Genomic DNA, 22407 nt, shown 5'->3' on the forward strand with positions numbered 1-22407 from the left:
TATGGGAATCATTACAAAAGAGACTATCCAGATTTAATATTATTTGCACCCTCAAATAATTTGCACTACAAGTGAACAGATTTTTTTTTAAACAGTTCAAAAAACAATAAGAAAATTGCAATGACTGGAATGTCGAGACATTTTTAGCTTCATTCATTTTTGGAACACTGTTATAAGTTCAAGAGTTACATCAGCATTCTTAATGAAAGAAGTCACACAACACCAGGTTATAGTCCAACAGCTTTATTTGAAATCACAAGCTTTCGGAGCGCTGCTCCTTCATCAGGTGAAATGGAGAGATGCCTATAGACACAGATTATATAGTCAGAGAATAATGCCAGATGATTACAGGTAATCTTTCTAACTGCCATTTATCACACCTCGGCAGAGAGATATCATAGCAATCAAAGGTGTGAATGGTGTCCAAACAGGTCAGTCAGGAAAACATTACATCAAAGAACAATGAGGTGGGGTCACAAGGGGTAAAATGTTGCAGATGCTGGGGTCTGTATGAAAGACAAAAAACAGACAAAAAACATTTTCTTTGCTGGAAATCACAGCAGGTCCGGCCGCATCTGTGTAGAGAGAACAAGCCAACAACGACTCGAGTCTGGATGACCCTACGTCAGGTGGGGTTACATGTAGCATGACATGAACCCAAGATCCCGGTTGAGGCCGTCCTCATGAGTGCGTAACTTGGCTATCAGTTTCTGCTCTACGATTTTGCTTTGTCGTGTGTCTCGAAGGCCGCCTTGGAGAATGCTTACCCGAAGATCAGAGGCTGAACGTCCTTGACTGCTGAAGTGTTCCCCGACTGGGAGGGAACACTCCTGCCTGGCGATTGTTGCGCGGTGTCCGTTCATCCGTTGTCGCAGTGTCTGCATGGTCTCGCCGATGTACCATGCTCCGGGGCATCCTTTCCTGCAACGTATGAGGTAGACAATGTTGGCCGAGTCACATGAGTATGTACCATGTACCTGGTGGGTGGTGTCCTCACGTGTGATGATGGCATCTGTGTTGATGATCTGGCATGTTTTGCAGAGGTTGCCGTGGCAGTGTTGTGTGGTGTCGTGGTCGCTGTTCTCCTGAAAGCTGGGTAATTTGCTGCAAACGATGGTCTGTTTGAGGTTAGGCGGCTGTTTGAAGGCGAGTAGTGGAGGCGTGGGGATGGCCTTAGCGAGGTGTTCGTCGTCATCGAAGGCTGCGAAGAACATGGCGTAGTTTCTCTGCTCCGGGGAAGTACTGGACGACGAAGGGTACTCTGTTGGTTGTGTCCCGTGTTTGTCTTTTGAGGAGGTCTATGCGATTTTTTGCTGTGGCCCGTCGGAACTGTCGATCGACGAGTCGAGCATCATATCCCGTTCTGACGAGGGTGTCTTTCAGTGTCTGTAGGTGCCCATCGCGTTCCACCTCGTCTGAGCAGATCCTGTGTATTTGCAGGGCTTGTCCATAGGGGATGGCTTCTTTAACGTGGTTAGGGTGGAAGCTGGAGAAGTGGAGCATCCTGAGGTTGTCCGTGGGCTTGCGGTAGAGTGAAGTGCTGAGGTGTCCATCTTTGATGGAGATTCGTGTGTCTAAGAATGAAACCGATTCTGAGGAGTAGTCCATGGTGAGTTTGATGGTGGGATGGAACTTGTTGATGTTATCGTGTAGTCTTTTCAGTGATTCTTTGCCGTGGGTCCATAGGAAGAAAATGTCGTCGATGTATCTGGTGTATAGCATTGGTTGGAGGTCTTGTGCAGCGAAGAAGTCTTGCTCGAAGTTGTGCATGAAGATGTTGGCGTATTGGGGTGCGAATTTGGTCCTCGTGGCTGTTCCATGTGTTTGGGTAAAGAACTGGTTGTCGAAGGTGAAGACATTGTGGCCAAGGATGAAGCGGATGAGTTGTAGGATGGCGTCTGGAGATTGGCTGTAGTTGGTGTTGAGTACTGAGGCTGTCGCAGCGATGCCGTCATTGTGGGGGATACTGGTGTAGAGTGCCGAGACGTCCATCGTGGCGAGGAGTGTTCCTCGTTAAGAACATAAGAACATAAGAAATAGGAGCAGGAGTAGGCCAATCGGCCCCTCGAGCCTGCTCCGCCATTCAATAAGATCATGGCTGATCGGATCCTAACCGCCAATCTACTATCATAGAACCATCTTCTGAATCTAACAGAATTAGACACACAAAATAGGAGCAGGATCAGGCTACACGGCCCCTGGGCCCGCTCCGCTATCCACAGGGCCATGACCGATCCGAACCTAGACTCATGTCCAAATTCCTGCCCGCTCCCCGTAACCCTTAATTCCCTTTACTTCTAGGAAACTGTCTATTTCTGTTTTAAATTTATGTAATGATGTAGCTTCTACAGCTTTTTGGGGCAGCATATTCCATGGACCTACCACCCTCTGAGTGAAGTAGTTCCTCCTCATCTCAGTTTTGAAAGAGCAGCCCCTTATTCTAAGACTATGCCCCCTAGTTCTAGTTTCACCCATCATCGGGAACATCCTCCCCGCATCCACCCAATCCAACCCCTTCACAATCTTATACGTTTCAATAAGATCGCCTCTCATTCTTCTGAACTCCAATGAGTAGAGTCCCAATCTACTCAACCTCTCCTCATATGCCCATCCCCTCATCCCCGGGATTAACCGAGTGAGCCTTCTTTGTACTGACTCAAGAGCAAGTATGTCTTTTCTTAAGTACAGACACCAAAACTGTATGCAGTATTCCAGGTGCGGTCTCACCAATACCTTGTACAACTGAAGCAATACCTCCCTATTTTTATATTCTATCCCCCTAGCAATGAAAGCCAACATTCCATTTGCCTTCTTAATCACTTGCTGCACCTGTATACTAACCTTTTGAGTTTCGTGCACCAGGACCCCCAGATCCCTTTGTACTTCAGTACTTTCCAGTTTCTTGCCATTAAGATAATAACTTGCTCTACGATTTTTCCTGCCAAAGTGCATAACCTCACACTTTCCAGTATTGTATTCCATCTGCCAAATCTCTGCCCACTTACTTAGCCTATCTATGTCCCCTTGCAGGTTTTTTATGTCCTCCTCACTCTCACTTTCCCCCCCATCTTAGTATCATCTGCAAACTTTGATATGTTACACTCGGTCTCCTCCTCCAAATCGTTAATATAGATTGTAAAGAGTTGGGGACCCAGCACTGACCCCTGCGGAACACCACTAGTTACTGATTGCCAGTCTGAGAATGAACCATTTATCCCAACTCTCTGCCTTCTGTTAGATAGCCAATCCTCTATCCATGCCAGAATATTACCCCCAATCCCGTGATTTTTTTATCTTAAGGAATAATCTTTTGTGTGGCACCTTGTCAAATGCCTTTTGGAAGTCTAAATACACTACGTCCACTGGTTCCCCTTTATCCACCTTATATGTTACTTCCTCAAAGAACTCCAGCAAATTTGTCAAACATGACTTCCCCTTCATAAAACCATGCTGACTTTGTCCTATTAAATTATGATTATCCAAATGTCCTGTTACTGTCTCCTTAATAATGGACTCCAAAATTTTACCTACCACAGATGTTAGGCTAACCGGTCTATAGTTTCCAGCCTTCTGTCTACTGCCCTTTTTAAATAAGGGTGTTACATTAGCAGTTTTCCAGTCTGCCGGGACCTTTGCCGAGTCCAGGGAGTTTTGGAAAATTATGACCAATGCATCCACAATCCCTACCGCCACTTCCCTCAAGACCCTAGGATGTAAGCCATCCGGTCCAGGTGATTTATCTGCCTTGAGTCCCATTATTTTACCGAGTACCACTTCCTTAGTGATTTTGATCGTGTTTAGCTCCTCCCCCCCTATAGCCCCCTGTTGGGATATCCTTAGTGTCCTCTACTGTAAAAACTGATACAAAATATTCATTCAGTGTTTTTGCCATCTCCATATTTCCCACCATTAATTTCCCGGTCTCATCCTCTAAGGGACCAACATTTACTTTAGCCACCCTTTTTCTTTTTATATAACTATAAAAACTCTTACTATCTGTTTTTATATTTTTTGCTAATTTACTTTCATAATCTATCTTCCCTTTCTCAATCAATCTTTTTATTTTTTGCTGTCTTTTAAAGTTTTCCCAATCCTCTATCCTCCCACTAGATTTGGCTACCTTATATGCCCTTGTTTTTAGTCGAATACTATCCTTAATTTCTTTACTTAGCCACGGATGGCTGTCTTTTCTTTTACACCCTTTTCTTCTCAGTGGAATATATATTTTTTGGAAGTTGTAAAATAACTCCTTAAATGTACACCACTGATCATGTATTGTCTTACCCTTTAATCTATTTTCCCAATCCACTCCACTCAATTCCGCTCTCATACCTTCATAGCCCGTGGGTGCTGAGTTTCTGTAAGATGTCTGTAGTGTCACGACAGAAGCTGGGGGTTCCCTGTACGATGGGTTTCAGGATGCCCTCGACGTATTTCCAGCAAAGAAAATGTTTTTTGTCTGTTTATTGTTTTTCATACAGACCCCAGCATCTGCAACATTTTACCCCTTGTGACCCCACCTCATTGTTCTTTGATGTAATGTTTTCCTGACTGACCTGTTTGGACACCATTCACACCTTTGATTGCTGTGATTATCTCTCTGCCGAGGTGTGATAAATGGCAGTTAGAAAGATTACCTGTAATCATCTGGCATTATTCTCTGACTATATAATCTGTGTCTATAGGCATCTCTCCACTTCACCTGATGAAGGAGCAGCGCTCCGAAAGCTTGTGATTTCAAATAAAACTGTTGGACTATAACCTGGTGTTGTGTGACTTCTTACATTTGTTCACCCCAGTCCAACACCGGCATCTCCACACCATTCTTCATGAATCAACCCCTTATTTTCACTGATACATTTTCCCATCATATTGCTAATATAAATTTTAGATTTTGTACTGATTATGGTGACAGAACCAAGACTGTTAAAAATATTGATTGAATAAAACAATTTAGCAACTGGAGGCAATGGAGTTGAGAAAATGCCTTAATAATGGAGAATAAGGAAATGGCAGACCAATTAAACTCATACTTTGGTTCTGTATTCACAAAGGAGGACACAAATAACCTCCCAGGAATATCGGCAAACATAGGGACTAATGAGAGGGAGGAGCTGACAGAAATTAGTATCTCTAGGGATATGGTGTTGGGTAAGTTGAGGGGACTGAAGGCCGACAAATCCCCGGGGCCTGATAAACTACATCCTAGGGTACTTAAGGAGGTGGCCCTGGAGATAGCAGATGCTCTAAGGATCATCTTCCGGAACTCCATTGACTCGGGAACAGTACCCGTGGATTGGAGGGTAGCTAATGTTACCCCAATATTTAAAAAGGGGGGTAGAGAGAAAGCAGGGAATTATAGACCAGTAAGCCTTACATCGGTTGTGGGCAAAATGCTAGAGTCCATTATTAAGGATAAAATAGCGGAGCACTTGACAAATGGGGAAAGGATCGGACAGAGTCAACATGGATTTACAAAGGGTAAATCGTGTTTGACTAATCTGCTGGAATTTTTTGAGGAAGTAACTGGTAAAATAGATGGGGGAGAGCCAGTGGATGTGGTGTACCTTGACTTCCAGAAAGCCTTCGATAAGGTTCCACACAAAAGATTGTCATGCAAAATTAAGGCTCATGGGATTGGGGGCAAAGTATTAACGTGGATAGAGAACTGGCTGGCGGATAGAAAACAGAGAGTTGGAATAAACGGCTCGTTTTCAGAGTGGCAGGCAGTGACCAGCGGGGTGCCGCAAGGATCTGTCCTGGGACCCCAGCTGTTCACAATATATATAAATGATCTGGATCAGGGAATTGGATGCAATATTTCCAAATTCGCTGACGACACTAAACTAGGAGGAGGGGTGGGCTCTGATGAGGATGTCAGGAGGCTACAGTGCGATTTGGACAGGTTGGGGGAATGGGCGGATACGTGGCAGATGCACTATAATGTGGATAAATGCGAGGTTATCCACTTTGGGGGTAAAAACAGGAGGGTAGATTATTATCTAAATGGCAATAGATTGGGAGATGGGGAAGTGCAGAGGGACCTGGGTGTTCTTGTGCACCAGTCACTGAAGGAGAGCATGCAGGTGCAACAGGCGATTAAGAAGGCAAATGGTATGTTGGCCTTCATATCAAGGGGGTTCGAGTATAGGAATAGGGATACCTTACTACAGCTGTACAAGGTGCTGGTGAGACCGCATCTGGAGTATTGTGTACAGTTTTGGTCGCCCCATCTGCGGAAGGATGTTCTTGCCATGGAAAGAGTGCAACGGCGATTCACCAGGCTGATACCTGGAATGGCGGGAATGACCTACGAAGAGAGATTAAATAGTTTGGGCTTGTACTCACTGGAGTTTAGAAGATTGAGAGGGGATCTCATCGAAACATATAAAATTATGGCAGGCCTGGACAGGCTGAATTCAGAGAGAATGTTTCCAATGGCCAGGGAGCACAGAACCAGGGGCCACAGTCTAAAAATAGCGGGCAAATCATTTAAAACAGAGATGAGGAAGAATTTCTTCACTCAAAGAGTGGTGAGCCTGTGGAATTCCCTGCCACAGAGGGCTGTGAAGGCTAATTCAATAAATATTTTCAAGAGAGAATTGGATATATTTCTGAAGGCTAAGGGGATTAAGGGTTACGGAGAAAAGGCGGGGACGGGGTACTGAACTGGTAAGATCAGCTATGATCTCAGACGAGGATCAGCCATGATCTCATTGAATGGCGGAGCAGGCTCGAAGGGCCGAATGGCCTACTCCTGTTCCTATCTCTATGTTATAATGCTGAGCCTAGGAGTAGGTGATCCACCTGGTATCATGTGGCTCACTCAAACCAGATGATCCAGTTCCGAATATAAATGGGGTATGCGTTTAAACTGCAAAACTTGGAAGTAAATGTTGATCTCTTTTATTGTTCTGTGACTTTATTTTGAACAGCCAGTTATATTAATGATTTACATATTTTGGTCATCCAATGTTCCCTTTAAAATGCTATTAATAATCTAATACTGTTAAAAGTTCCACAAATCATACATTTTCTCTGTGTAGAATCAATGGGGGTTATTCGAACCTAACTCACCAGGCGGGAAACCCACGGAATCGAATGGAACGTCGATTTTACACCCCGCCCAATATTACTCTCCATTGACTTCAATGGAAAGTAAAATCGGGCTGAGTGTAAAACCAGAGGTGCATCTTATTCCAACAGGTGGATTAGGTTAAAATTTTCCCCCCATGTTACATTTTTAAAGCAAATTTGCATATATTGAAATAAATTAATGCACAATAGACATTTCCCCCAAATTGTTCATTCTTATGTGAACTTTCAAAAGGCAAAAAAAAATTTGAAGGTTTATATTTGTATCCATAGTAGTATTTAATAGAACAAGAACTGATGACCTTTTATGACCTTTTCATAATCTAGTGTTTTATCTTTTATTTGCTGAAACAGCTCTTGACTCATCTCCAGTTCAGCAAGCTACTGTACAATCTTTTCTAAAAAGTTACGACAAAGCTATAGACAGCTTGGCTACACTTGAAAAAACAGCACCATTGTTAATTTTGCTCGGGAAAACCCAAATGAAAGCTGGCAGACATGAGGTAAGATATATTGCTGGGGAATTTTAACATTGAAGAACGTGTGGCTTTAGGTGCGGGTGGGGGTTAAATTTGGTGAAAATGTCAGTGCGTCCGGAAGCCAGCTCCAACACACTGACTTCTGGATTTAACTCGGGCCCATTTGGCTGCATGTGCGTAACCTCCTCCAGAGAGGCAGGCTAATGATTAGAATATTTAAATGAATGTATTTCAACGATATTTTAACCAGCATTTAAATTTAATAGCACATGCATGGGTTTCCCAGGCTTCCTGAAACTAGCCATTGAAATCAAGGCGAGAAGACTGAATGGCAATTCATGAGGCTCATTAAAAGTCAGGAATACAACATCAATAAATACAAGGTGCTCACATCTGCTTTCTTATCTCCCACTGGGAAAGGGTTTGTTGAGAGTACTTGGGGGAGAAATTGAGTGTAGGCCCATTTGGGGCGCCAGCCTCGCCAGGGCGCTAAAAGTAGCACTCCGGAAGCATTCGCGGCCGCCCGCCGGAAATTGAGTGGTAGCGCCCCAAAGGGAAGCGGGACGCTACTGGAGGCGCCTCGCATCCCTCCTGGGGTGCTGCGACTAAATATCGTGGCGCTGCGGCACATTGCGTTGCAGTATTGCAGGCCTTCCTCCCCTTCTTAAAGGGGAGGGGCCTTGTGCAGCGCGATCTGGGGCCCAGCTGGGCCCCCGAGGATCACGAGTGCAGTCAAAAGAGCCCGGCACCGAGGAGAAGTGCCGGGCTCTTGGAACGCAGCTGGCACTCCGCGGGGGGGTTCAGGAGGCCGGGGACGGGAGCGCAGGCAGGTGCTGGCAGGCGGCCAACAACAAAAATGGCCGCCCCGCACCTCTCCTTTAATTTGCGCCTCCCCGGCCGCAGGTAGGCCCCCCTGAACCGGTCGGACATAGCGTCCAGCGGTAAATCAGGGGGCGCTTCCAAATATCGCGGCCGGGGCGTTAGCGGGGCGCTGTGCACACCAATGACGTCATCGGTAGCGGCGCAGCGCTAACGGCTAGCGCCACCACTAGCGTCCCGTGGAATTTAGTGGGAGGCGTGGACAGTGCCACGCCCGGGCGTCCGTTGGCTTGCGACCCACTTAGCGCCCTCTTAAGGCGCTAATGGGTGGCACAGCCAACTGAATTTCTCCCCCCTTGTGTTGAGAGGCTAATTTTTGCGCTTTGAGGTATTCAGACTCAAGATCAGGGTAGGTGACGCCACGGCTGCCTTAGATTGGACCTCAGATGAAGAGCAAGATGACCATCAGCAGCATCAACAGCCTGCTGAGAGAGAGACCTGCAGGTGGTCAGCAGAGATGGGGGTGTAATAGCTAGAAATGGCCATAAAAGATAACCAAAACCCGCTAGACTCCATAATAACAGAATAAGAACTTTTTGAAAAACTCAAGGACCTGCGACCAGGAAAAGCTTGCGGGGCAGACGGCATACTAAGCGAGATGATTAAACACACAGACGATAAAATGAAACTGGCTATCCTAAAACTCTTCAACTTGGTTCTGAGTGTCGGTTACTTCCCTGATATCTGGAACAAAGGACTCATAACGCCCATATACAAAAGTGGGGACAAAGTCGACCCAAATAACTATCGAGGCATCTGTGTAAACAGTAACCTGGGGAAGGTATTCTGTAGCATCATAAACAAAAGACTTATAAACTTCCTTGAGGAGCACAATGTCTTGAGTAAAAGCCAAATTGGATTCCTGCCAAACTATAGAACATCAGATCATATCTTTACCCTACAGACCCTAATTGACAAACACGTTCATCAAAACAAAAGCAAAATCTACGCATGCTTTATAGATTTCCAGAAGGCTTTCGACTCCATCTGGCATGACGGTTTATTCCTGAAACTTATCGAAAGCGGGGTAGGGGGAAAAACATATGATGTAATTAAATCAATGTATACAAACAACAAATGTGCAGTTAAAATTGGAGACAAACAAACAAAATACTTCCCACAGGGGCGGGGGGTGATGCAGGGCTCGCCAATCTCACTGACACTCTTTAATATTTACATAAATGAATTGGCAAAACTACTTGAACAATCTACAGCACCCGGCCTCACCCTATATGAATCCAAGGTTAAATTCCTCCTCTATGCAGACGACCTGGTTCTGCTGTCACCAACTATGGAGGGTCTACAGCAGAACCTGGATCTGCTGGAGTCATACTGCCAGACTTGGGCCATGACAATAAATCCCCCAAAAAACAAAGTCCTTGTGTTCCAGCAAAGATCCAGACATCAGGGACCCAAAATAAATTTCACACTAGGAACAACCAAAATTGAACAAACCACTAACTACACATACTTGGGCTTAAAAATCAGTTCTACGGGAAATTTCAAACTGGCTGTGAATGAACTGAAAGAGAAAGCAAGAAGGGCTTTCTATGCCATTAAAAAATCAATCCAAATAGAAATCCCAATTAGCATTTGGCTCAAAATTTTCAAATCAGTAATTGAACCAATTGCACTCTATGGCAGTGAGGTGTGGGGACCACTAACACAACAAGAATTTGCAAAATGGGACAAACACCCAATTGAGATCCTACATGCAGAATTCTGTAAAAGTATACTCCGGACTCAAAGGAAAACCGTAAACAATGCATGCAGGGCAGAACTAGGCCAATATCCATTAATAATCACTATCCAAAAAAGAGCCACCAAATTTTGGAAACACCTAGAAATGAGCAACCCCCAATGCTATCACTACAAAGCCCTGAAATGCCAAGAGAGGACCATAAAGAAGAATACCCTCAGTCAACTAGTCCTGGGACTCAGTGAAGTAACTACTAACACTACTAACAATAACCAGCCCCAGGACAGTGACAGCGTAACACAAAGAATTCGACCCAACACAATCGTCGCTAAGCAAAAGGAAAAATATCTGTCATATTGGGCAGAAACAACAAAAACCCAAAGCAAACTCAATTGCTACTTGGCCCTAAACAGACAATACAACATGGCTGATTACCTGACCATGGTAAAGGATAGCAAACTGAGAAAAACTTTGACAATGTACAGACTTAGTGAACATAACCTGGCGATCGAAAAAGGTAGACACAGACAGACCCGGCTACCAAGAGAGGACAGGATATGCTCTCACTGCAGTCAGGGAGTGGTGGAGACAGAGATGCACTTCCTCACAGCTTGTAGAAAATATCAGGGCATAAGGGAGAATTTCTACCCAAAATTCACAAAAATATGCCCGGAATTCAGAAATTTGAATGATGACCAAAAACTCCCATACCTACTAGGGGAAGAGAAAAATTGCATAACACTAGCGGCACACTATGTTACAGCTTGCCATAAACAGAGGGACAACCAGTAAATATAAGAAAAGAGTATATATAAATTATATGAAAGTATATATTTATACACTCAGGGATATATCTGTTTATACACTGTATGGATAGATCTGTATTTTTGTGAACAAACATGAATGTTTTCCGATGCTTTGGCAACATAAGATGTAACTTGTCATGCCAATAAAGCGATTTGAATTGAATTGAATTGAATTGACTACTGATGTATGTATAATAATAATAAAGCACATGGGCAGTGCAGTTCTTACCAGAAGCCATGTTGTGCTGTTGTGTATATATATGCTGTGTCCCAAGATATCACAGAATTGGCGACAAGGATAAAGATTGCGGATTCTCCAGCTGAAATTTTTGTTGGAGGATAATCCTGCCAACCGATGGAGAGACTGTTAGATGTTCTTGGTTTTGCAGAAAAACTTAAAATTCCGAGGTAATTTCGACCACACGTGGCTGAACTGTCGATGTTGCCAGAGTCCGGATGGCTGCACCGAAGGGATTAATAGGATGCTTGGGTGAGTTTGATCGCGACCGAGAGACTTTTGGAGCATATGTGGAGGGTCTAGAAATGTTTTTCACCGCGAATAGTATCATCAAAGTCCCCAATGATGTAAACCGTAACACGACGGTTTTAGAAAGGAAACGGGCCCCGAGGTGTATGAAACCCTGAAAAATGTGCTTGTTCCTGCCAAGCCGAAGGACATGTCACTGAAGAAGATAACAGCACTACAGTCCTGAGCCCCTGGAAATTGTTGAAAGTTATCACTTTGGAACACGCGATCAATTAAATTACAAGGGTATCAGTGAGTACATTGTAGCTTTAAAGAAACTATCCATTCACTGTCATTGTGGCTGCTTTGAGGACCGAGCATTGCGTGACCGCTTTGTTTGTGGGTTGAAAAATGAATGTATCAGAAATAAATTGTTGACAACCGCTAACTTGACTTTTCAATTAGCTTGTCAGACAGCTATGTCGATGGATATGGCCGACCGATACTCCCGAGAGTTTTGCGCCATTTCCAGTCGTCAGACAACCGCGGTGAATTGGCTGCAAACTAAAAGTAAAAGGCAGTTGGGCCCCAAGGTCTCAGCAACTGGCCAAGATAACAGTGCATTGAAATCGTGCTGTTGGTGCCTGGGACAACACATTGCTCAAAGATGCCCATATGTGAAGGCAGTTTGTTTCAACTGCAAGAAAACTGGGCATCTTGCGAAGGCGTGCCGACAGAAGAGTAAACCGACTGGCAATGCTAGAAGTAGAAATCGCCAGACACTACATACCGTGGCAGAGTAGCAGCAGGACGAGGAGTTTCTGGAGATTCGCGTCATCAGGAGCATGAAGGTATCTAACAGCGATTCGCAAGGTATCCAAGTAGATGTCGCAGGAACGAGGATACCCATGGAAATCGACACTGGTGCATCCGTGAGCGTAGTACCGGAATCACTATATTGCGACATGATTATCGACTAGAGAAATCGAAGGTAGAGCTGCGAGGCTACTCAGGAGAGCTAATCCCTGTAGTAGGAAGTGTCACCATACCAGTGAAATACAAGAATGAGTGTCAGAGCTTGCCTCTCATCGTAGTGGCAGAAGACAAGCCTGCCTTGATAGGTAGAAATTGGTTGGGAACACTGAAGCTAGATTGGAATGAGATTTTTCGCATGGAAGTGAAATTTGCATCGAAAGATGATGTCATCAAGCAGTATCCGCGAAACAGGCAGGCCAATCTAAGACTTCAAAGCGAGTGTCAGAGTGCAGAAGGACGCAAAACCAGTTTACTGCAAGCCACATCCCGTACCATACGCATTCAAGGAGAAAGTTGAGCAAGAACTCAAAAGACTAGAAACTGAAAACATTGACCTAGAAATTCAGTGGGCTGCGCCACCAGTTAGCACCCAAAGAGGGCACTTAGTGGGTTTAGCGCCACTGGCCATGCCTCCCACAAAAATTTAGCGGGGCGCTAATGGCGGTGCTAGCCGTTAGCGCTGCGCCGCCACCGATGACATCATCAGTGTGTGCAGTGCCCCACTACCGCCCCGATCGCGAAATTTGGTAGCGCCCCCTGCTGTAATGCCGGTCGCAATTTGCGACTGGTTCAGGGGAGCCTACCTGCGGCGGTAGAGGCACTGAGGTGCGGGGCGGCCATTTTTTTTGCTGGCCGCCTGCCAGCACCTCTTCGCGCAGCCGTCCCCGGCCTCCTGAGGCCCCCCCCCCCCCCGCGTTGTGCCGGCTGTCTCCCAAGAGCCCGGCACTTCTCCTCGGTGACGGGCTCTTTTGCCGGCACTTGCGATCTTAGATCGCGCTGCAGCAGGCCCCTCCCCTTTAAGAAGGGGAGGAAGGCCTGCAGTACCGCAGCGCGCCGTGCCGCAGCGTGTGGCACTGTGGCACGTTGCGCTGTGAATTTCAGTTGCAGCGCCCCAAGACGGATGCAGGGCGCCTCGAGTAGCGCCGCGCTTCTGTTTGGGACGCTCAAACTGAATTTCCGGCGGGCGCTCGCGACTCCTTCCGGGGCGGTACTTTCGGCGCCCCTAGGCCATTATCTCTAAGGTAGATCTGAGTAATTGGGCTACAGCCATTGTTGTTGTACCGAAGTCAGATGGTAAGGTAAGGTTGTGTGGTGATTATAAGGTAACCGTAAACCAGATTCTAGAGTGTAACCTACCCAATACGTGGCCAAATGTGGAAGATTTGTTCACAATACTGACAGGTGGCCAGATCTTTTCGAAGTTAGATCTAACAAACGCCTACCTACAACTTGAGTTAGATGAAGAGTCCAAGTCATGCTTGTCTATAAATACTCACCGAGGCCTATATCAGTTCAATAGGCTACCATTAGGAATGTCTTCCGCCCCCGACATATTCCAGGGGGTGATGAACCAAATTTTGCAAGGGATTGAAGGGGTAGTGTGTTATTTGGATGACATACTCATTTCAGCACCAAACAGGCAAATCCATGATGAGGTGTTGAATGAAGTGCTTAAACGGCTAGAGAAGCATGGAGTACAAGTGACAGCTCACAAGTGTGAATTGTTTCAAAACTCAATGGAGGTACTTAGGGCACAGAGTAGAAAAAGATGGTTACATCCAATCAAGAGAAAGCTGGATGCAATCAGAAATGCACCCAGTCCCAAGAATGTCTCTGAACTTTGATCATTTTTGGGTCTTTTGAATTATTATGGAAAGTTCCTCCCAAACTTGGCTACATTGTTACATCCACTGAATGAGCTGTTGAGAAAACAGGGCCCTTGGAAGTGGTCAAAAGAATGTGACACAGCATTCAAAGAGTGTAAAAGCCAGTTAGTAGTGAGTACCATATTAGTTCACTATGATGTATCTAAGGAGATCAACATAAGAACATAAGAAATAGGAGCAGGAGTAGGCCATTTGGCCCCTTGAGCCTGCTCCGCCATTCGATAAGATCATGGCTGATCTGGTCTTGGCCTCAACTCCACTTCCCTGCCCGCTCCCCATAACCCTTGACTCACTTATCGTTCAAAAATCTGTCTATCTCCACCTTAAATATATTCAATGACCCAGCCTCCACAGCTCTCTGGGGTAGAGAATTCCAAAGATTCACAACCCTCTGAGAGAAGAAATTCCTCCTCATCCCCTTATTCTGAAACTATGCCTAGTTCTAGATTCCCCCACGAGGGGAAACATCCTCTCTGCATCTATCCTGTCAAGCCCCCTCAGAATCTAATACATTTCAATAAGATCATCTCTCATTCTTCTAAACTCCAATGAGTATAGGCTCAACCTGCTCAACCTTTCTTCATAAGACAACCCCTTCATCTCGGGAATCAACCTAGTGAACCTTCTAGGTCACACCCCCATCCACATCAATGGGGCTGTGGTGGAAAGGGTGGACAGCTTTAAGTTCCTCGGAGTCCACATCACGGAAGACCTCTCCTGGCCTCTCAATACCTCCTCTCTGGTAAAGAAGGCCCAGCAGCGCCTATATTTCCTAAGGAGGCTGAAGGGATGTAACCTGCCACCCCTGATCCTCTCTAACTTTTACCGCTGCACAATAGAGAGCATCCTGATGAACTGTATCACAGTATGGTATGGCAGCTGTAGCTACTATGACCGGAAAGCCCTGCAGCGGGTAGTCAAAACTGCCCAACGCATTACCGGCACCCGGCTACCGACCATAGAGCACATATACCAGAAACGTTGCATACGGAGGTCACGGTCCATCATCAAAGACCCTACCCACCCCAGCCACAGTCTGTTCGCCCTCCTACTATCTGGGAGACGCTACAGATGCATTCGCACCCGTACGACCAGATTTAGGAACAGCTTCTTTCCCAGGGCTGTCATCCTACTGAACTCCACAAATAAACTCTAAAGCCTGCACATCTGCCAATGCACTTTATTATGGTCATATTTATGTTAATACACTACAAGCCAAATGTATGTTGAATGTTTAAATGTCTTAATCCAAATGTACACTCTCGGGAGCCGCAAGCCTACATTTCGTTGTACTGCACTTGTGCACTAACAATGACAATAAAAGTTGATTTGATTTGATTCTCTGAACTGCCTCCAATGCAAGTATATCCCTCCTTAAATAAGGAGACCAAAACTGTACGCAGTACTCCAGGCGTGGTCTCACCAATGCCCTGTACAGTTGTAGCAAAACTTCTCTACTTTTATACTCCATCCCCCTTGCAATAAAGGCCAACACTCCATTTGCTTTCCTAATTACTTGCTGTACCTGCATGCTAACTTTTTGAGTTTCATGTACAAGGACTCCCAGATCCTTCTGCACCGCAGCATTTTGTAGTCTCTCTCTATTTAAATAATTATTTGCCTTTTTATTTTTCCTACCAAAGTGGATAACCTCACATTTTCCCACATTTTACTCTATCTGCCAATTTTTGCCCACTCACTTAACCTATATTTATCCCTTTGCAGATTCATTGTGTCCTCTTCACAATTTGCTTTCCCACCTACCTTTGTATCAGCAGCAAATTTGGCTACATTACACTCAGTCCCTTCATCCAAGTCATTAATACAGTTTGTAAACAGCTGAGGCCCCAGCACTGATCCCTGTGGCACCCCACTAATTAGTTTGCCAACCTGAAAATTATCCATTTATCCCGACTCTATGTTTCCTGTTAGTTAGCCAATCCTCTATCTGTGCTAATATATTACCCCCAACCCTGTGCACTCTTATCTTGTGCAGTAACCTTTTATGTGGCACCTTATCAAATGCCTTCTGGAAATCCAAATACACTACATCTACTGGTTCCCCTTTATCCACCCTGCTCGTTACATCCTCAAAGAACTCTAGCAAATTTGTCAAACATGATTTCCCTTTCATAAAACCATGCTGACTCTGCTTGACTGTATTATGATTTTCTAAATGTCCTGCTACTACTTCCTTAATAATGGACTCCAGCATTTTTCCAATGACAGATGTTAGGCTAACTGGTCTATAGTTACCTGCTTTCTGTCTCCCTCCTTTCTTGAATAGGGGTGTTACATTTGCGGTTTCCCAATCCGCTGGGACCTCTCCAGAATCCAGCGTATTTTGGTAGATTACAACCAATGCATCCACTATCTCTGCAGCCACTTCATTTAAGATCCTAGGATGCAGGCCATCAGGTCCACGGGACTTGTCCACCTTTAGTCCCATAAGTTTGTCTAGTACTTTTTCTCTAGTGACAGTGATTGTTTTAATTTCCCCCCTCCCTATAGCCCCTTGATTATCTATTATTATTGGGATGCTTTTAGTGTCTTCTACTGTGAAGACCGATACAAAATATTTGTTCAAAGTCTCTGCAATTTCCATGTTTCCCATTATTAATTCCCCAGTCTCATCCTCTAAGGGACCAACATTTACTTTCGTTACTCGCTTCCTTTTTATATACCTGTAGAAGCTCTTACTGTCTGTTTTTATATTTCTTGCCAGTTTACTCTCATAACGTATCTTCTCTCTCTTTATTTTTTTTTAAGTCATCCTTTGCAGGTTTCTAAAGATTTCCCAATCCTCTGACCGACCACTAATCTTCACATCATAGTATGCCTTTGTTTTCAATTTGAAACCATCCTTAACTTCCTTAGTTAGCCACGGATGATTCATTCTTCTCTTAGAGTCTTTCTTTCACAATGGAATATATCTTTGCTGAGAGTTATGAAATATCTCCTTCCTTAAATGTCTGCCACTGCTTATCTACCGTCTTACCCTTTAATCTATTTTCCCAGTCCACTTTAGCCAAGTCTGTCTTCATACCTTTGTAATTGCCTTTATTTAAGTTCAGGACACTAGTTTGATACCCAAATTTCTCACCCTCAAACTGAATTTGAAATTCCAAGATGCTATGAGCACTCTTCCCTAGAGGATCCTTTACTATGCGATCATTAATTAATCCTATCTCATTACACATTACCAGATCTAAAATAGCCTGCTCCCTGGTTGGTTCCACAATGTATTGTTCTAAGAAACCATCCCAAATACACTCTATGAACTTTTCCTCAAGGCTACCTTTGCCAATTTGAATTGTCCAATCTGTATGAAGATTAAAATTGCCCATGATTATTGCAGTACCTTTCTTACAAGCCTCCATTATTTCTTGAGTTATACTCTGTCCTACAGTGTAGCTACTGTTAGGGGGCCTATAGACTATTCCCACCAGTGATTTCTTTCCCTTATTATTTCTTATCTCCACCCAAACTGATTCTACAGCTTGATTTTCTGAGCCAATATAATTTCTCACTACTGCACTGATCTCATCCTTTATTAACAGTGCTAACCCACTTCCTTTCCCTTTCTGCCTATCCTTCCAAAATGTCATATACCCTTGAATATTCAGTTCCCAGCCTTTGTCACCTTTCAGCCACGTCTCTGTAATGACTATCAGATCATACCCATTTATTTCTATTTGTGCCGTCAACTCATCTAGCTTGTTACGAATGCTGCATGCATTCAGATAAAGAGCTTTTAATTTTGTCTTTTTACCATTTTTTCCTACTCTGACTCTACTTTCTGATGCATTCTTATGTTTACACGCTCTGTTCCTTCCTGTCACACTCTGGCTATCATTACCCCTATCGCTACCCTGCACTATTGCCTTCTCCTTTCTCTTTGACTTTTTAATTTTCCCCTCACCTGAACTCTTCCCCCCACTATTCAGTTTAAAGCCCTATCTGCAGCCCTAGTTATTCGATTCACCAGGACACTGGTCCCAGCATGGTTCAAGTGAAGCCCGTCCCAACGGAACAACTCCTTCTTTCCCCAGTACTTGTGCCAGTGCCCCATGAATTGAAACCCATTTCTCCCACACCAATTTTTGAGCCATGCATTAATCTCTCTGATCTTATTTACCCTATACCAATTTGCTTGTGGCAATCCAGAAATTATTACCTTTGTGGTTCTGCTTTTTAATTTAGTCCCTAGCTGCTCATACTCCCTCAGCAGAACCTCTTTCTTTGTCCTACCTATGTTGTTGGTACCAACATGGACCATGACAACTGGATCTTCCCGCTCCCACTCCAAGTTCCTCTCCGGCCCAGAGGAGATGTCCTTAACCCTGGCAACACAGGCAACACAGCTTTCGGGACTCACGCTCTCGGCTGCAGAGAACAGTGTCTATCCCCCTAACTATACTGTCCCCTATCACTACAACATTTCTTTTTACTCCCCCAACTTGAATGGCTCCCTGTACCACGGTGCTGTGGTCAGTTTGCTCATCCTCCCTGCAGCCTCTGGGAGCAAGTACAGTACCTCGTATCGGTTGGACAAGTGCAAGGGCTGAGGCTCCTCCAATGCTACCTTGTGGATCCCCATACCTGCCTCACTCGTAGTCACACCCTCCTGACCCTGACCACGGACCAAATTTGCATTATTTAACCTAAGGGGTATGATTGCCTCCTGGAACACAGCGTCCAGGTAAATCTCCCTCTCCCTGATGTATCATAGTGCCTGAAGCTCGGACTCCAGCTAATCAACTCTGAGCCGAAGCTCCTTGAGCTGCAGACACTTACTGCAGATGTGGTCGCCCTGGATCACACTGGGGTCCACCAGCTCCCAGATGTTACTGCTGCAATACATCACCTGCCCTGCCATCTCTATTGTATTTTATTTAACTAGTTAGGTTTTCAAGTTTTGAAATATCAATTATCTATGTATAGTCTTTAATCTGTAATCACAGATCTTAATTTAAACCAATGCCCAAGTTTAGAAAAAGAGAAAAATACTCACCAACCAATCACTTACCTGCTTTTTTGTGACGTCAGTTTGATTTTTTTTCCCCTCACAGATCCATCCTCTCCCGCTCTCGCCACTGGTCTCGGGCCTTGGACGCTGCTGCTTTTATGTCCGCCGCACCTCCCCTGGTCCCGCTCGCTGCTAGCGTGTGACGCCTCTCCATACGGAGTTGGGGCAGTGATCTCTCATGTACCAGATAGTGGGGAGGAGAAACCAATTGCTTTTGCTTCACACACTCTTCTGTGCCAGTGAGTGGAATTATGCGCAGATCGAAAGGGAAGCTTTGTCATTGATTTTTGGGGTCAAGAAGTTTCACAAGTACTTGTTTGGTCATAAGTTTACCATAGTTACTGACCATACACCCCTGACAGCAATCCTCCATCCAAAGTCCCCAGTTCCAACCTTAGCTGCATCCCGAATGCAGAAATCGACTTTGATTTTGTCCTCATATACGTATGACATTGAGTACAGATGATCAGCTGATCACAGTAATGCTGATGCTATGTCCAGGTTGTCATCCCCATCACAAGTTACACACAATAGGGAAGAAGTGTTCTATTTCTCATACATTGATAAGCTGTCAGTCACAGCTGAAGAGATTGGTAGGGCAACCAAACATGACCCAATTGTGTCAAAGGTGTATGATTACATAGCAAATGGATGGCCAAACCAGGTATCAGAGGAAGATATCCATCCATACTTGGTTCATAAGAATGAATTGCCAGTGGATAAAGATTGTATCCTGTGGGGAGCAGGAGTGGTTATCCCAAATAGGTTCAGGTCTAAATTGTTAGGAGATCTTCATGACCAGCACCTGGGAATGTGCTTGACCAAGAGTTTTGCATGCAGTTACTTATGGTGGCCAGGTTTAGATAAAGAGATAGAGTACATAGTCAGTCAATGTACAACATGTCAATCGGTGAGCAAAAAACCACCATCAGTGCCATTACAGCCATGGAAATAGCCTCCCAGAGTGTGGCAAAGATTACATGTAGATTTTGCTGAGCTAGAAGGACAGCAATTGTTCATAGTGATAGATAGTCACTCAAAGTGGGTAGAGGTGCTTCCGATGCGGATAATAACAACAAGCAAAACACTAGACAATTTGCGAAGATTGTTTTCTTCATACTGTCTCTCAGAAGAAATTGTGCCTGATAATGGGCCGCAATTTTGTTCAGAAGAGTTCACACAGTTCATGAGCACACCAAAGTTCCACCATACCACCCTGCTTCAAATGGTGCAGCAGAGCGCACAGCACAAATTGTCAAACGTGCCCTCATCAAGCAAATTTTTGGATCCAAATCCAAAGAAAGGTCAGTTGTCATTGGACTACAAACTGGCAAATTTTCTGATTACCTATCGGAATACTCCTCATACCGCTACTGGTAGAAAACCAGCAGAGTTGTTTCTCAAACGACAGCCATGAATCAGGCATTGTTAAAGCCAAACTCGGCACAGTCCGTAAAAGAGAAACAATCAAGGCAGAAAGAGAGTCATGATAAAGGTAGAGTTAGAGAGAGAAGTGCGAAGTTGAACCAGAAGGTTAAAGTGAAGAACCATCACCATAAATGGTTAAGGAAAAGTAGTGAAGATATGTGGCCCTCGTACGTATTTGGTCAAGATGTTTGATCATGGAAAGGTTAGGTTTGTTCACATTGATCATATCTTAGCTACAGTTGTGGAAGGAGTTGAAAGCTGGGATGATTCAATTTATTCCGATGAGTCAGATAGTCTTGTTACAAGTAGAGTACCAGTAGCAAATCCTACATCAGATGTACCAGAAACAAGTCAAAGAGAATGTCAGAATTTACGTCTGAGTCCGAGTCAGGCAGACAAACAGTCTGAAAGTGTAGAGAGTCCAAACGTAGATCACGGTCAGCCCTTGGGGAAAAATTCTCCTCAGGCTCAGCCTAGAATGAGTCAAAGTCCGACAACAAGATCTGAAACTTCTGTTCAAGAAAGAAGGTATCCTCTTCGAAACAGAAAGCCAGTGGTAAAGTTTAATTTGTAAATATGGAAAATAAGTTCATATCTTTTGTTTGTGTTACAGAATTCTATAGTAGAATTTGGAAACATAAAATGGGTTCCATTTGAGAAATGTATACCAAGAGTTGTGTATACCGTGCAAGTCATGTACAATGATTATTTGCTATGATTAACTTCTTCAATAAGGAGGGAGAAGTGTAATAGCGCCCTCTGGTGACTACTGATGTATATAATAATAAAGCACAAGGGCAGTGCAGTTCTTACCAGAAGCCATGTTGTGCTGTTGTATATATATGCTGCGTCCCAAGATATCACAGGGGGCAGCAGCAAAGGGGGGGGGGGCAGCAGCAGAGAGGGGAGCAACAAACAGGGGAACAGCAGAGGGGCTGAGGTCGCAGGAGGCACTACCCACGTAACAGGGTGTGCAGGCAGAAGCTCAGCTTCCTTTTGGAAGAGGAGTGCTTCCGGAGGCACAGATTGTAACATCAGGTGGTGGCAGACATCTGCAGCCTCCTAGAAGAAGACCTACTCCCTGCTGGATCTGGTGGCCATACATTACCAGTGGCTGTGAAAGTGACCTCCACCCTCAACTTTATTGCCTCCAGATACTTACAGGGCACTACTGGAGACATATCCAGAATCTCCCAGTCAGCTGCACATAAATGCATAAGGCAGGTCACTGATGGATTGTTTGCCAGAGCTGGCAATTATGTAAACTTCATCTGTGATGAAACTAGCCAGAATGAGCAGGCGCTCAGGTTTGTGTCTCTGGCTAGCTTCCCACAGGTGCAGGGCATCATCGACTGCACACATGTGGTAATCTGTGCACCATCCAGATTAACCAGGAGTATCCGTAAACTGCAAGGGATTCCATTCCATCAATGTTCAGCTGGGGTGCAATCACAAGAAAAGGTTTATGCCGGTGTGTGCCAGATTCCTGGGGAGCTGCCATGATGCTTGAATCCTGCGGTAGTCCTAGCTCCCCGACCTCTTTGGACATGCAAGCAGGCATAAGAGGTGGCTGATAGGAGATAAAGGATACCCCATTCAGACTTGGCTGATGACACTCGTGAGGAACCCCACCAATGAAGCTCAAGAATGGTACAATGACAGCCATATGACCACTAGATGTGACATTCAACAAGCGATTGGCATGCTCAAGATGCGTTTCAGGTGCCGGGACAGATCTGGAAGCGCCCTTCAGTACTCGCCAGCCAGAATGACTGTGGTGTGTTGCACTCTGCACAACTTTGTGCAACAGCAAGGATTGGAGCT

General features: G+C 44.8%; 1 protein-coding gene across 2 annotated transcripts in view; it reads left to right on the forward strand.

Moving 5' to 3' along the window:
* Nucleotides 1-22407, forward strand: part of ttc6 (tetratricopeptide repeat domain 6) — a 649897-nt gene that overhangs the window by 482069 nt on the left and 145421 nt on the right. For both annotated transcript variants that reach the window (XM_086003340.1, XM_086003341.1), the window contains exon 21: nt 7450-7598. In XM_086003340.1, the coding sequence (XP_085859466.1) occupies nt 7450-7598 (149 nt within the window). The remainder of the gene's footprint in view (nt 1-7449; nt 7599-22407) is intronic.

Source organism: Somniosus microcephalus, chromosome 12 (genome assembly GCF_052327205.1).
Source record: "Somniosus microcephalus isolate GS21.2 chromosome 12, FLI_Smic_1.0, whole genome shotgun sequence".
In the NCBI taxonomy this organism is placed as follows: Eukaryota; Metazoa; Chordata; class Chondrichthyes; order Squaliformes; family Somniosidae; genus Somniosus; species Somniosus microcephalus.